Raw genomic sequence first — 15,717 nt, forward strand, 5'->3', positions numbered from 1 at the left:
AATTAGGGATGTCATTAAATATTGGCCCAACTGGTGATGCCCACATCCAGTGAAAAAAATACAAGTGGTGTTTTTTTTAAAATTAGCTTCCTGGAGAGTTGGAGATGGAGAGGTGACTTTGTGGAGAATCATGGAATCATGAGGGGCATAGATTTGATGAATGGACAAGTCTTTTCCCCAGAGTAGGAGAGTCCAAAACGAGAGGGTATAAGTTTATGGTGAAAGGGAAAGATTTAAAAGGAACCTAAGGGGCAACTTATTCACGCAGAGGGTGGTGTGTGTATGGAATGAACTGCCAGACGGGGTGGTGGAGGCTGCTATAGCTACAACATGAATGCTTTCAATTGTTCGCAAGATGTATTACCAAAGGGAAGACAGGTGCTTATAGAATCATAGAGCAGTACAGCATGCAAACAGACCCTTCCACCCAACTCATCCATGCTGACCAGATGTTCAAAATAAATTGAGGCCCATTTGCCAGCATTTGGCCCATATTCCTCCAAACCCTTCCTATTCATATACCCATCCAGATGCTGTAATTGTACCAGCCTTCACCACATCCCGTGGCAGCTCATTCCATACACACACCACCCTCTGCGTGAAAAAGTTGCCCCTTAGTTCCTTTTATTATCTTCCCTCTCTCGCCTTAAACCTATGCCCTCTAGTTATGGACTCCCCCACCCAGGGCAAAGACCTTACCTATTTACCCTCTCCACACCCGTCATGATTTTATAAACCTCTATAACATCACCCTCAGTCTCTGATGCTCCAGGGAAAACAGCCCCAGCCAATTCAGCATCTCCCTATAGCTCAAACCTTCCAACCCTGGCAACATCCTTGTAAATCTTTCAAGTTTCACAACATCCTTCCGACAGCAGGGAGACCAAAATTGCACACAGTATTCCAAAAGTGGCCGCAACCTCTCAACTCCTGTACTCAATGCACTGACCAATAAAGACTATTCTATCTACCTGGCTGCGGAATTTCCTTTAACGTTCAGACTGGCTGACCATTGCCCCCCCCCACACACTGTGCATTTTTTTGGAGTCATACTTTCATGTTGTCTCTGCTGTTTGTTTTGACTTAGTTATTTGCTGGGGTCAGTAAAGGTTGGTGGCAAACAATAGAAGGAGCTCAGAGAGGAGCAGAGTTAGGGAAACAAGGCAGCCAGTCTAAACACACAGAGAGAGGGATCAAGTTGCAGCTAAAAACTTCCTAAGTAGTTGTGCTCTGTGATATCTGATCAGTCTCCTGCCTGTAAAATGCTCCCATCAGCAAGAAAAGGATTGTAGCCAGTCAGTCGAAGGTGGTCCACTGAAAGCCAGGTCATTGGGGACTGAAATACCAGCAGTGATCCACCTTTAGATTGACTTGCGGGAATGTGATATGCATTACCTGTTTGTTTATTTGTTTGCTAGACTGGCTGTCTTTGTAGCTGGTTCCGTCCCCAATTACATGGTCTAAAAGCCACTTCTGTCACCAGTCTCTCCCCATTTCTCAATAAGCGCAGAACGCTCGGAAGCTCCATTAGAGTGAGTTATGTTGGAATGTTTGCAGAGTTATTTTCACACAGACCTGCATGGCTGATCAATTGAGGGGCTTTAATTTCCCTTGCCAGGTCTCGGCATTGACTGGTTGGGAGGGAAAATGTTGACAGGGAATCCTTTCCCTCTTGTACCTGCTCCACCGTGTGGCCATAAGGTCTGGAATTCCCATCCATGAGCCCTGTTATCTCTCGTTTCATTCGCTGTCACACACTAAAACGTTTCAAAATAGAATTTGCCTTATTCGGTCATCTGTTGGTGTCTCTCCAATTAACTCGCTTCGCCTGCTAGAGTTCCTCAAAAGTGCCTTCAGACATTTACATTTTATTCTTCTTTCCTTCCCACAGGAAGGATGTTGTGAAAGGGTGCAGAAAAGATTTACAAGGATGTTGCCAGGATTGGAGGGTTTGAGTTAAAGGGAGCAGTTGAATAGACTGGGGCTGTTTTCCCTGGAGTGTTGGAGGCTGAGGGGTGACCTTGTAGAGGCTGAGAAAATCATGAGGGACGTGAATAGAGTGAACAACCAATCTCGTCTTCCCAGCGTAGGGGAGTCCAAAGCTAGAGGGCATAGACTTAGGGTGAAAGGGGAAAGATGTAAAAGAGACCTAAGGGACAACTTTTTCATGCAGAGGGTGGTACGTGTATGGAATGAGCTGCCAGAGGAAGTGGTGGAGGCTGGTACTCGATTAATTTAGGATATCTGGTTGGTATGGATGAGTTAGGTGGAATGGTCTGTCTCCGTGTTGTACATCTCTATGACTGATTTATCCATTCCCAACACCTTTTGCTGGCAGATAATGAGATGATATCAGGTCCCTTCCCTGTCGGGCACCAGGACAGTGACATTTCCAACTGCGTAGCCTGCTTTGAACAGCCAAGTATTCAGCAGAGATTAAAGTGGGATCAATCAGAGTCATATTGAATGGTGTAGCAGGGTCAAAGAGCTGAGTGGCCTCCTCCTGTGCCTTTGTTCTGTGGACAAATCCAAACATCACACAACACCAGGTTATAGTCCAACAGGATTATTTGGAAGCACTAGCTTTTTGAGCATTGCTCCTTCATCAGGTTGAAGGAGCAGCACTCCAAAAGCTTCCGAATAAACCTGTTGGGCTATAATCTGGTGTTGTGTGATGTTTGGATTTGTCCACCCCAGTCCAACAGTGGGTCCTTCAGATCATTTGTTCTGTGAGTGACCCTCTGTTCAAGTTGGCTGCTTTCAATCACACAGGCTGTAGGATTGAGGTCAGTACATTACTCCGATAAACCATCATTCATTTAGAGTCTTTAATCCAACAATTGATGCCTCCTGCTCTGGTTTAAATTTGACAATGTATGTTGATTGATACCACAGACGTAACAATTGCATTTTTTCTTTATATTTCAGGCTTGAAGAGTAATGAAGCAAACCATTAGCATCTGCTGTAAAAAACTTCAGTAACCAGATGTGTTAAACAGTGTCTGCCAAAAAAACAACACACTAAAGAAGATGTCACCGTCTGTCTGGAAACTTTGGGTCCTATGGTGCTTTATTGTCCTTGGTGGGTGGTTACCATTTACAAAAGGTAAGGTCTAAATCTTGTTGTTCACTACAATGAATTTTTCGAGGAGGCGGTGTTGTTTGTCAGTGAGTTCACACTGTTTGGGATTGATTTGCTGTCCGTATCCAATTGCACCACATCTCTTAGAACCATGGAAAAGTTACAGCACAGAAAGAGGCCATTTGTCCCATCACATTTGCACAGATTGAATGTACTAGCTGCTGATTGTAACCCCACTTGGCATCACCTGAACTGTAGGCCTGCATATTCCAGCCTTCAAGTGTTGAAGAACCTTCACATATGACCTTTGACCTATCATCCCTCAACTCATGTTTAAAGATTCTCTTTCCTGTCTTTGGCAGCATGATGAGATGCAACTGTTACACTGGTGACAACCAGTGACTTCCACTCAAGCTAACTTCCTATGTTCTGCTGTGATTTAAGGATGTCCTGTTTTGCCCCCGAATCTTTCCCGCTGGTTTGGCAAAGCTGACAAGCTCCTCTTAATTTTGTCAGTAGGTCTGGTGGCCCCAGATGTCAGGAATTGTAATCCTAGTAAGAGGGAGAAGAACTTCCTCTTAGCCCAGCTTGAACTCAGGGATCCTCCCCAGTCCTGGTTACCACTTGAGCTTACTGTTTGCGGAGACTCACAAAACCTTCAGATTTCTTTTCTTGCTGCCCTAATCTTATCTAATAAGGAAGACAGACTTGAGTTTATCCTACACCTTTCACTACAACAGGACATCCAGGACAAACCAGAACTGGGAGTCACAGTTTGAGGATATCAGTACTTGAGGACTGAGATGAGGAGAAATGGTTTCACCCAGAGAGTGCTGGGCCTGTGGAATTAGCTACCACAGAATGCAGCTGAGGCCAGTTCATTGTGTTCGAGGCTAGGCCAGACCACTCAAAACATTTTTAAGCAGGCAGCCCAGGCCATAACTTTGCAATTTGTTTTAGTAAGTGTACAGTGAAAATTACCTGGATTAAGTTAGTGAGGTTGACTACCAGGTTTAAAACAGAAAAAATTTATTCACAAAATTAGACAGTGAAACACAAAGAACAGAATAAAGAACCCTTACAGAACTCACTCTAACCAAACTAGACTTAATTATGCTGTTCTGAATATACACAACAGTCCCAATAAGCAAACCCTCTTGAAAAACAGTATTAATGGAACAGATGCTTACAGGTTGAAGTTAGCGGAGCCAAAGGAGAGAGAGAGAGAGAGTTTTCACACAGCTCACTGTTGAACTTCCAACCAGTTCTGTACTGAAGTAAACTGCTCAGTTAGAGAGCTGACCACTTCCCTTTTATTATACAGGTCACTTGTAAAACATGACCACCTGGGCCTGAAGTGTCATCTGTTCACATATAAACAAAATCCCTTTCGTCTCTCGTTACCCAAACCAGTCTGATTGGAGCCTGGCCTGATTTATTACCCCTCTGAAAACAATCAAGGACAGGGTCTCCTAGAGCCAAGGAACAGCTTTTAGGGAAAAAAAGGGACTAGCTTTGTGACAATTGAATGCTTTCAAGAAGGAGTTAAATAGTGCTTAGTGCTAAAGGGATCAAAGGTTTGGGAAGAAAGAAGGAGCAGGGGACTGGGTTGGTTTATCAGCCATGATCCTAGTGGAACAGACTCGAGGGGATGAATGGCCTCATCCTGTTCCTGTTTATTGACATTGCTTTCCCAAAATAGTTTTACAGCCAGTTAGCAACTTCTAAACTCTCGTTGCGACGGCTGTGTAGAAAATGCAGCAGTCAGTTTGTGTAAACAGCAGTATAATGATGACCACATAATCTGTTAGTGTGACATTAATTGACGGATTATTGTTCAGGACATCATGACCAAACTCAAATAGTGCCACAGGATTGACATTATGTCCTTTGGAGGGGAGCTGGATTGGACAACTCCATGTAAGAGGAAAATAAAGGCGTACTTCTTCATAGGCGCAGAATTTGAGTGTCAAATTCTGGAATCAGACTTGAATCTGAAATTGTCTGGGTTAGAGGGCTGCCAACTGAACCACAGATATAATCCACTCGGTGAGCCACAAAGTTGTTGCTATTGACTGTGTTTGCCTTTCAAAAGTGCAAACAGTTTGCAGGAAAGGGAGTTTTGCTGATTGTTTCTGTTGCTGTCTTCTTGAGGCACCTTTTAATTTTTACTGTGTGATTGTTGTTTGTAAGTGGTGGGATGTTGTGTTCAAATTGAATTTTACATCTGTGAGTTTGTGCGTTGCCAAACACAGACAGAGGTCCATGACAAAGGCCTATTGTTTCTAACTGAAATGCAGACTTACTTCAAGGATATTTTACTTGGGAGTAATTTGAACTTTTAATTAATGATCGCAAAGATATGCAATTGTTTGCAGTTATTTCATGTGACACAGCGTCTCAATATTTTTCGTTGTTATTGTTTACCAGTGCTGATATCAAAATAGGCAATTTTTTTTCAAAATACTGAGTTATGGGTATTGAGTGAATGTAGCGATAGAGCGAAAAGGTAGATTTTAAGTCCAAGTTGAACCATAGAGTCATAGTCATAGCGATGTACAGCATGGAATTGAATCCTTTGATCCAACTTGTCCATGCTGACTCGATATCCTAAACTAATCCAGTCCCATTTGCCAGCACTTGGCCCATATCCCTCTAAACCCTTCCTATTCATATCCCCTACTCATTTTCATATTCAGATGCCTTTTCAATGTTATAATTGTTCCTCTGGCAGCTCATTCCATACACACACCACCCATTGCGTGAAAATGTTGCCCCTCAGGTCCCTTTCTCCTCTCACCTTAAAACTATGCCCTCTGGTTTTGGAGTCACCTACCCTCGGAAAAAGACCTTGTCTATTTACCCTATCCATGCCCTTCACGACTTTACAACTTTTATAAGGTCACCCCTCAGCCTCCAACGCTCCAGGGAAAATAGCCCCAGCTTATTCAGCCTCCTCCTACTGCTCAAACCCTCCAACCCCAGCAGCATCCTTGTAAATCTCTTCTGAACCCTTTCACGTTTCACAATATCCTTCCTATAGCAGGGAGACCAGAATTGCACATAGGATTCCAAAAGTGGCCTCACCAATGTCTTGTACAGGCGCAACATGACCTCCCAACTCCTGTACTCAGTGCACTGACCAATTAAGGCAAGCATACAAAATGCCTTCTTCATTACCCTGTCTACCCACATCTCCACTTTTAAGGAACTGTGAACCTGCACTCCAAGGTCTCATTGTTTGGCATTGTCTTATTTGGTTGTGGAACAGGTTTGAATGACTCTTGCTCCTAATTCTGAGTATTTATGGCTCTGTGTGTACTGTTGCTTTGAGAATTGTCTAAATATGAACAAGAGACTGGTGCTGGAAAAGCACAGTAGATTAGGCAGCATCCAAGGAGCAGGAAAATCAACATTTCGGGCAAAAACCCTTCATCAGGAATGCTCATCTTGGATGCTGCCTGACCTGTTGTGCTTTTCCAGTACTACTCTCTCGACTCTAATCTCCAGCATCTGCAGTCCTCACTTTCGTCTGAATACGAACAAGGTATTGTGAAGATCTCAAATCAAATAGAAAGTGCTGGAGAATCCCAACAGGTCAGGCAACGTCTGTGGAGAGAGAAACATAGGGCGGCACGGTGGCTCAGTTGTTAGCACTGCTGCCAGTGCCAGCGACCCGGGTTTGATTCCAGGATCAGGAGACTGTCTGTGTGGTGTTTGCACATTGTCCTTGTATCTGCGTGGGTTTCCTCTGGGTGCTCCGGTTTCCTCCCACAGTCCAAAAATGTGCAGTTAGGTGAATTGGCCATATTAAATTGCCCAGATTGTTCAGGGCTGTGTAGGTTAAGTGCATTAATCAGGGGTAAAGGTAGAGTAACAGGGTAGGGGAATGGGTCTGAATGGGTTACTCTTCGGAGGGTCGGTGTGGACTTTTGGGCCGAATGGCCTGTTTCCACGCTGTAGGGATTCTGTGACTCCACAAGGGGCGGCATGGTGGCTCAGTGGTTAGCACTGCTGCCTCACAGCACCAGGGTCCCAGGTTCAATTCCAGCCTCAGGCGACTGTCTGTGTGGAGTTTGCACATTAACCTCGTGTCTGTGTGGGTTTCCTCCAGGTGCTCTGATTCCCTCCCACAATCCAAAGTTGTGCAGGTCAGGTGAATTGGCCATGTTAAATTGTCCATAGTTGTTAGATGCGTTAGTCAGAGGGGGGTGGGTTTCTCTTCGGAGGGTCGGTGTGGACTGGTTGGGCCGAAAGGCCTGTTTCCACACTGTAGGGAATCTAATCTCAATTAATTTTCCAAGTCTGACACAAACTCTTTGTTAGAACTGAAGCAGGCCTGAGATTTTGGGTTTTGTGATAATTTCTCATTGTGCTGTTCAGGGATAAGCAGGTGGAATTTAAACCTGGAGCTCCTGGCTCAGAGAAAGGGACGCTACCACGGGAACCTGTTACGTGGTGGGCTTTATGCTAGAGTAAATAGAGGACAAGGAGGTGCAAATGGAACAAATACTAAGAGTGCCCAGAGCAAAAGGCAAAGCGAGTGATGCTGCGAGCAGAGATCCTGATGCAAACTAGTTGTTAATGGAAGGTGCTTTCGACTCTGCTCAAAGCAAGTACATGCAAAAGAGCCACTGGAGCCCACAGTTTGTAGTCTAGCTGCTTGTCGATGATATATCCTGAAAGCTGTAAACTTCCAAAGTTTGCTGTAGCCTGTACTGGGCTTTGACGCAGCACTGCCGAAGACTGAGGGCAACTTAGCCCAGTGAGCAACATCGAAGCAGAGATAGACCATTTAGCTCTTGGAACCAATTCTCCCATTCAGCCTTGAGTTTGTGATTGATTTGTGACTTGAAATGCTTTCCTCTGTCCCATATCTATTGGATTTTTGATAGCCCAGGCCATTATCACTGCCATTTGTAGGAGTGAATTCCAAACTCCTTCTCCCCTTTTTGAGTGTCAGCATAGTTTTTGTCTGGAGTCATAGGGTCACACATTTAAAGAGCTGTGCCCCTAAAACTCTTGGTCTCTCTGTTCGACAGCACTACCCTGAAGAGCTTGGTTCTGGAGCTGTAACCACTACACCTCCTTAAACAGCACCTTCCCAATGCATGGCCTCCACCACCGAGAAGGACAAAGGTAATAGATGCAAGTGAACACCATCACCTGCAAGCTCCCCTCGAGCCATAGACCATTCTGGCTTGAAACTATATCATTGCAACTTCACTGTTGCTGGCCAATATCCAGGAACGCCCTCCTAAAGCATTATGCGTGTACCCAAACCACACATCCCCATGTCTCTTAGTTGTCACCTGGCCAACCTGTGAAATTCTTTCTCCGTATTCTATTCATTCCCTTTAATCCGAGAACATAAAGGAAGCTAAGAACTCAGCAGCCCTTGCAAGGAGCAGTCCTGATGTGCTGTGCAGAATTCCTCACAGTACTTCAGGAACAGTCAAAGTAAGGCTTCATACATTTGAAGCATAACTTTTGCCTCTTTGTACTTCAGTCCTCTGGGTCGAAGATGAGCAGACCATTTCTTTATTGTTCTGTACCTGTCCAGGACATTTTAATAGTTAAGACAATTGGACTCTAACCCTCCTTGGATTGCCACTGTTTCTAGATTTTAACCATTGGAGAAAATACCCTATTTGTTTGAGGTTTAAAGGAGATGGCCTGATGTTTCACTGCATTTAAATCTATTTGCCACAGTCTGAGCCTATTAATTTTTTTTGTAACTTCATTGGTGAGTTACCCAGGGTGGCACAGTGGCTCGGTGGTTAGCTCTACCGCCTCACAGCACCAGCGACCAAGGTTCAGTCCCAGCCTCAAGCGACTGTGTGTGTGGAGTTTGTACGTTCTCTCCATGTCTGCGTGGGTTTCCTCTGTGTGGTCCAGTTCCTCCCGCAGTCCAAAAATGTACAGGCCAGGGTGGATTGGCCATGCTCAATTGTCCATGGTGTCCAGGCTAAGTCGGTTAGCCACAGGGAATGGAGGGTCACAGGGATGGGGTGGGATGCTTTTCGGAGGGTTGTTGTGGACTTGATAGGCTGAATGGCCTGATGCCCTTAACTGTAGGAATTCTCAAAGAGGACAGCAGCTGACCTGTACCCAAAGAGTGATGCAATGTGAACCTCAGTGCTCGATATGGGGAGACACTGCCTGAGTGTTAATGTCACAGGACACGTAATCCAGCATCTCAATTTAAAACTCTGGGTTGTGAACTCGAATCCTACTCTGGTGGCAGAGGGTTAAATTTGAGTTCAGTAAAAAGTTAGCCATTGGTGGCCATGTCATTGTTGTAAATGTGGCAGGGAGCAGGAGGGGTAGGAATTCTTTCCAGTTCAGACATCGTTTAGGGAAGGAAATCTACTGTCCTTACCTGGTATGTTCCACACCAAAGGCAATGTGGTTGCCTGTGAGGCAGTTAGGGATAAAGACTGGTCTAGTCAGTGACCTCCCCACATTGCATGAAAAGATAGCGTTAAAAATCACAAACATCAGGTTATAGTCCAATAAGTTTATTTGAAAATACAAGCTTTTGGAACACTGCTTTGTCATCATGTAAACATAGCTACAGCACGTGGACTGCAGTGCTTTCAAGATGTTGCTCTCCAGGGAACAAAAATAAAAACCAGCATGGAGAGAGGGTGAGCATCCAGGAAAATCAGACCACTGAGCACGTATTCCTGACAGCCCCCTCTGCAAGTGTGGAGGAGGCGATCGGGTCGCTCGCTGTCATATTCCAGACAAAGAGTCCTTGCTGTCAGAATGGATGGGGGAAGGACGCGAATGGCTGCTGCATAATAAGGGATTATATTCTGTCAGTCGCGCACTGCATTAAACAGCTTTCACAATGGGTCTTGCACACTCTGAGTATACAGTGGGGCTTCTGGGGTCACTTGCATGTCATGCTGACAATGCTTCCATTGGCGAGGAATGTCTGGCCTCAGTGCTAACTCATCCAGCCCTGCTTTCCCTCCACAGTGCTTCGTCTTGTTTAAATGGATTATTATTGAGAAACTGAAGGTCTAGACCCTTAATGGGTTGATACCCTTGGGGACGCCTTATTTAAATTGGATTGAACACAGCCAGAGAGTCTAACCTATTTCTCCTGAGTGTAAGATACCAGGAAGACCACAAAACCACATTAGAGGAGTGGCCCAGCTGTGATAGGCTTTATGTGGTGGAACTTTGTTTTCTTTCTCTCTCTCTCTCTTTCCCCTTTGCTCCCTTTTGCCCTTTAATCAGTGTTGTGGGTATGTGTGGGGGAGCTGTTGTTTGCCCACTGTTTGTGTTTCGCTCGGAATAATGAAACCTCCGAAGGAACTCAGCTTCAAGTCTTGAGTGGTTTCAGTCAACGTCGCAATTTGTGGCTTACTGGTGGCAGAGGAGGGTATGGGGTCCACTGCTTTCTTCTGTGCTTTCACCTGTCTGTGTTTGAGAGCCAGGTCCTCAGAGTTGGTGGAGGCATGATGCTCTTAACTAGGTTTCCCAGGAATTTTCAATGGCTCTTGTCAAGCTGGGAATTCTGAGCATGCTGCACACAGAGAGGATACAGAGTGGGGCTCTGTGTGGCCTCTTGGTCAGTCGCCCATGTTATTCAGGGTGTGGAATTAGGTCAAACCATGCAGGAGCGGAAGTAGGCCATTCAGGCCGTCGATGCTGCTCCACCATTCCATGAGGTCATGACTGATCTGATCATCCTCAACTCCATTTTTCCCTGTAAGCCTTTATTGCTTTACTGATTATAAGTCTACCTCAGCCTTCAGTATAGTAAAAAACCCCGCCTTGACATCCCTCTAAGGCAAAGAATTCCACAGATTTGCTGCCCCTCTGAAAGAAGAAAACCCTCACTTCTGACTTAAATGGGTGACCCCTTATTCTGGGATGATGCTCTCTGGTCCTAGACTCTCCCACAAGGGGAAACAACCTTTCTGCATCCACTCTCCTGCTCCCCTAAGAATCTTGTATGTTTCGATACGGTTGCCTCTCATTCTTCTGAACTCCAATGAGCACAGGTCCATTCTCATCAACCTCTCTTCATAAGACAGTCATTCCAAACCTGTGAATCTTCCCTGGACTCTCTCTAACACTAGTCTATTCTCCTTGGATAAGGGGCCCTCAACTGTTCACACTATTCCAGACTAGAACCCATGTATAGTGTTGACTGACCTATGACTCAGCCGCAGTTGACTTGAACACAGGCTGAATAGCTCTGGAATCTCCATTTTGATGTGCTGAATCTCTAGTGGCAACACATGAATGGGTTTGAGATTGGGTTCTTCAGCATTTTTAGATGCAGTATTGTAGTTTTTAGGGTGATGGTTGGGATTTGTGAAGTAATTTATCGCACAGTAAACAGCGGTGATTGTTCACCTGTCTCAACTCTCTGCTGGCATTTCAGTGTGATCAGTGAAACAGCCCAGTAACCATGAGAATGATTAATACTGTGGCACTGCAACAGAGCAGTTGCAACAGGCAAAGCAGCTTCTGCTGGCAGTCTAATTTGCAAGGTATTCCGATGTAATATTCTTCAGTGCTTCTTCTCATACCATAACGCATTGTCCTCATGGTTACTTCACGTCATGGAGGTCCACAACACAGAAAAAGGCCCTTCAGCCCATCGAATGTGTACACTTCATAAACAAGCACCAAAATAGCACTATAACTCAGGGTGACTGAACAGGCCCCGTTCTGTTTGCTCTTGGGCACTCCATGACCTTCACTGGAAGGTTGTGCCTGTACTTCGAGTCATTGAGTCACAGATTTATACAGTCATACAGCATGGAAACAGACTCTTTGGCTCAACTCATCCATGCCGACCAGGTTTCTGAAAGTGAACCAGTCCCATTTGCTGGTGTTTGGCCCATATCCCTGTAAATCATTCCTGTTCATTCACCTGTCCAAATGTCTATTAAACGTTGTAATTGCACTCACCTCCACCACTTTCTCCGACAGCTCATTCCACACACATACCACCCTCTGTGTGAAAAAAGTTGCCCCTCAGGTCCTTTTTAAATCTTTCCACTTTCACCATAAACCTTAGAATTTTGGACTCCCCTCCTATAGTTTATTCACCTTATCTATACCCCTCATAATTTAACAGACCTCGATAAGGTCACCCCTCAGGCTTCTACTAAAATAACTCCACAGAGGCAGGTATCCCGTCACCCTTTAATTATACATGAATAGTCCTTGACACTGATCCAGCTCCTGGATTAGTGGTGCTGGAAGAGCACAGCAGTTCAGGCAGCATCCAAGGAGCTTCGAAATCGATGTTTCGGGCAAAAGCCCTTCATCAGGAATAAAGGCAGTGAGCCTGAAGCGTGGAGAGATAAGCTAGAGGAGGGTGGGGGTGGGGAGAAAGTAGCATACAGTCCAAATGGTAAGTGGGGGAGGGGATGAAGGTGATAGGTCAGGGAGGAGAGGGTGGAGTGGATAGGTGGAAAAGAAGATAGGCAGGTAGGACAAGTCATGGGGACAGTGCTGAATTGGAAGTTTAGAACTAGGGTGAGGTGGGGGAAGGGGAAATGAGGAAACTGTTGATGTCCACATTGATGCCCTGGGGTTGAAGTGTTCCGAGGCGGAAGATGAGGTGTTCTTCCTCTAGGCGTCTGGTGGGGAGGGAGCGCCGGTGAAGGAGGCCCAGGACCTCCATGTCCTCGGCAGAGTGGGAGGGGGAGTTGAAATGTTGGGCCACGGGGTGGTGTGGTTGACTGGTGCGGGTGTCCTGGAGATGTTCCCTAAAGCGTTCTGCTAGGAGGCGCCCAGTCTCCCCAATGTAGAGGAGACCGCTTCGGGAGCAACAGATACAATAAATGGTATTAGTGGATGTGCTAGTAAAACTTTGATGGATGTGGAAGGCTCCTTTAGGGCCTTGGATAGAGGTGAGGGAGGAGGTGTGGGCGCAGGTTTTACAGTTCCTGCGGTGGCAGGGGAAGGTGCCAGGATGGGAGGGAGGGTTGTATGGGGGCGTGGACCTGACCAGGTAGTCACAGAGGGAAAGGTCTTTGCGGAAGGCGGAAAGGGGTGGGGAGGGAAATATATCCCTGGAGGTGGGGTTTGTTTGGAGGTGGCGGACATGTTGGCGGATGATTTGGTTTATGCGAAGGTTGGTAGGGTGGAAGGTGAGCACTCTGTCAGAGCCAATTCTCATGGTGTGCAGAACCTCTAACACTCCTGTTTATTTATTTATTTCTTCTTTTCTTTCCCCTCCCCCCCTCCCACACTACCACCTAACTGCGGTAGTGCTTATTTTCCCCCCGCACCCATGTCCTGTGTGTGCAGGTGTGAGACACAGTGAGGAACAACAAGTGTGTAAATGTTTATTCAAATTCCACCACCAGGAAACAAGGGAACACCAGAGTGACCAGTGACAAGCAGTTCTCAACAAAGGGACACTCCTGTTCATTTTTGTGTTTTTTCTTTCTTTTTGCTTTTTTTTTCTTTTTTTTGGTTTCTTTTTCTTTTACCCCTACACTGCCACCTAACTGTGGTAGTGTTTATTTTTCCCCAGCACCCATGTTGTGTGTGTGCAGGTGTGAGACACAGTGAAAGACACAAGGTGCACGAATCTTTATTCAAATTTCCACCACCAGGAAGAAAGGAAACACCCGAGTGGCCAGTGATAAGCAGTGCCCTTCACATCAAAGGGACACTCCTGTTCATACCTGTCATCCGGGGCTTCCTGATTGGTGCAGAGTATCGCCCCAATCAGGGAACTCATATTCTCTGAGGTCCACTTGGTTGACTTTGTTACAATCACTAAACCTATACTCCAGGAAAGAAAGTCTCAGTCTATCCACCGTCTCCTTATAACTCAAACTTGAACTCCCATCCGTGGTTCCAACAATCTTTAATCAGGCCCATTGGCTTGTAGAAACATAGAATCCCGACAGTGTTGAAACAGATCATTTGGCCCAACAAGTCCACACCAACCCTCTGAAAAGTATCCCAACCAGACCCATTCCCTTACCCTGTTACTGTACATTTCCCCTGACTAATGCACCTAACCTACACATCCCTGAACACCGCGGGCAATTCAGCATGGACAATTCACCTAACCGACACACCTTTGGACTGTGGCAGGAAACTGGAGCACCTGGAGGAAACCCACGCAGACACGGGGAGAATGTGCAAACTCCACGCAGTCAGTCACCTGAGGCTGGAGGCAGCAGTGCTAACCACCGAGTGACCATGTTGCCCTGGCTTGTGGTGATTTAATCAATCAGATAGTTTGTTGGTTCATTGTTGGATTGGTTTCAGGAACCTGTCCACAATCTGTAGCGCTTTCAGGGAGTGAAACAGAAATTTTCTTCTGCAGTTTCCTCCTCCTCCTGTTATGAACAGCAGATCAGTAGGAAATAGGATTTTGGGAGAGCAACTGTATGTAGGAGTTTGATACACGTTACTTATTCGATATTAAGGTGTCACAGAACCAAGGTCGAGAAAAGTGCTTAAGCTTCAGATCAGCCACAGTTGAATTGCGTGAGCAGACTCAAGGGACCCAATAGCCTGATTCCATTTTTAATGGATGGAATTTGATTATTGGAGAAACAACAGAGAGACAAATTAAAGCAGATGTGGAGTATGTCTGTAAATAATTACATATTTGTTGGGGTTATTATGGACGGTGAGTGTGGGATGCTTGAACTGCGAATACACATTTGCTATTGAACTGTCTCCACACAAAATATTCTCTATCACTTATGCATGCTGCCTGAATAATTAATGGTTACAGCTCCCCACACTTTAAAACAAAAATAACTAATAAATCTCTCACAGCGGGCCATGTTTCAGGTTTCTCCCAAACCCTCCTGAATTTGTCCATCCCAAAGGGGCATTTAACCCTGTACCAAGCTTGAGCCTAGACCATCAGCAGCTTGGGCTGAATGGTCTATTTCTGCGTACTGTATTTTAATGTGAGGAGACAGTGATCATGTACTGGTTAACCAGAGGGTCAGGTGAATGCGCTAGTGGCATGGGTTTAGGTTTCATTGTTGGTGCTAGTAGAATTCAAATTTGGTTCGTAAAGTCTGGTGTTGTAAATCTAATGTTCAGTATTAATGACCATGAAATCTAACCTGATTGATTGTCATTTAAAACCCATCTGTTTCACTGATGTCCTTTTGTAAAGGAGACCTGTCGTCTTTATTTGATCTGGCCTACATGTGACTCCAGACCCATTCAGCAGTTAGCTGGTAGGACAGGTCGCGTTGAGGAAGTGAGGAGGCTGCAGAAGGACTTGAACAGGCTGAGAGAGTTGGCAAAGAGGTGGAAGATAGTGTGGGAACGTGTGAGTTTATGCACTTTGGTAGAAAGAATGGAAACATGGACTATTTTCGAAATGAAGAAAGGTCTCAGAAATCTGAAGCACAAGGGGACTTGAGATCCATCGTCCAGGATTCTCTCAAGGTTGACATGGAAACTCTGTTGGTAATTAGGAAGTGAATGCTTTGTTTGCATTCATTTCAAGAGGGCTAGAATGCAAGAGCTGAGATGTACTTTTGAGGCAAGGCTCTGGTCAGACCACATTTGGAATATTGTGAACAGTCAGGGCCCTGTATCTAAGGAAAGACTTATTGACATTGGAGAGGGTCCAGAGGAAGTTTACAAGACTGATCCTGGGGATG

At 45.5% G+C, this 15,717-nt stretch overlaps 1 protein-coding gene across 15 annotated transcripts in view; it reads left to right on the forward strand.

Annotated features, from left to right (window-relative positions):
* The window catches only part of adgrl2a (adhesion G protein-coupled receptor L2a), a 797,903-nt gene that overhangs the window by 418,077 nt on the left and 364,109 nt on the right, over positions 1 to 15,717 (forward strand). For all 15 annotated transcript variants that reach the window (XM_072574792.1, XM_072574794.1, XM_072574790.1 and 12 more), the window contains one exon: positions 2,929 to 3,106. In XM_072574792.1, the coding sequence (XP_072430893.1) occupies positions 3,031 to 3,106 (76 nt within the window). In that variant the 5' untranslated portion in view covers positions 2,929 to 3,030. The remainder of the gene's footprint in view (positions 1 to 2,928; positions 3,107 to 15,717) is intronic.

This window comes from Chiloscyllium punctatum, chromosome 7, assembly GCF_047496795.1.
Source record: "Chiloscyllium punctatum isolate Juve2018m chromosome 7, sChiPun1.3, whole genome shotgun sequence".
NCBI classification, from domain to species: domain Eukaryota; kingdom Metazoa; phylum Chordata; class Chondrichthyes; order Orectolobiformes; family Hemiscylliidae; genus Chiloscyllium; species Chiloscyllium punctatum.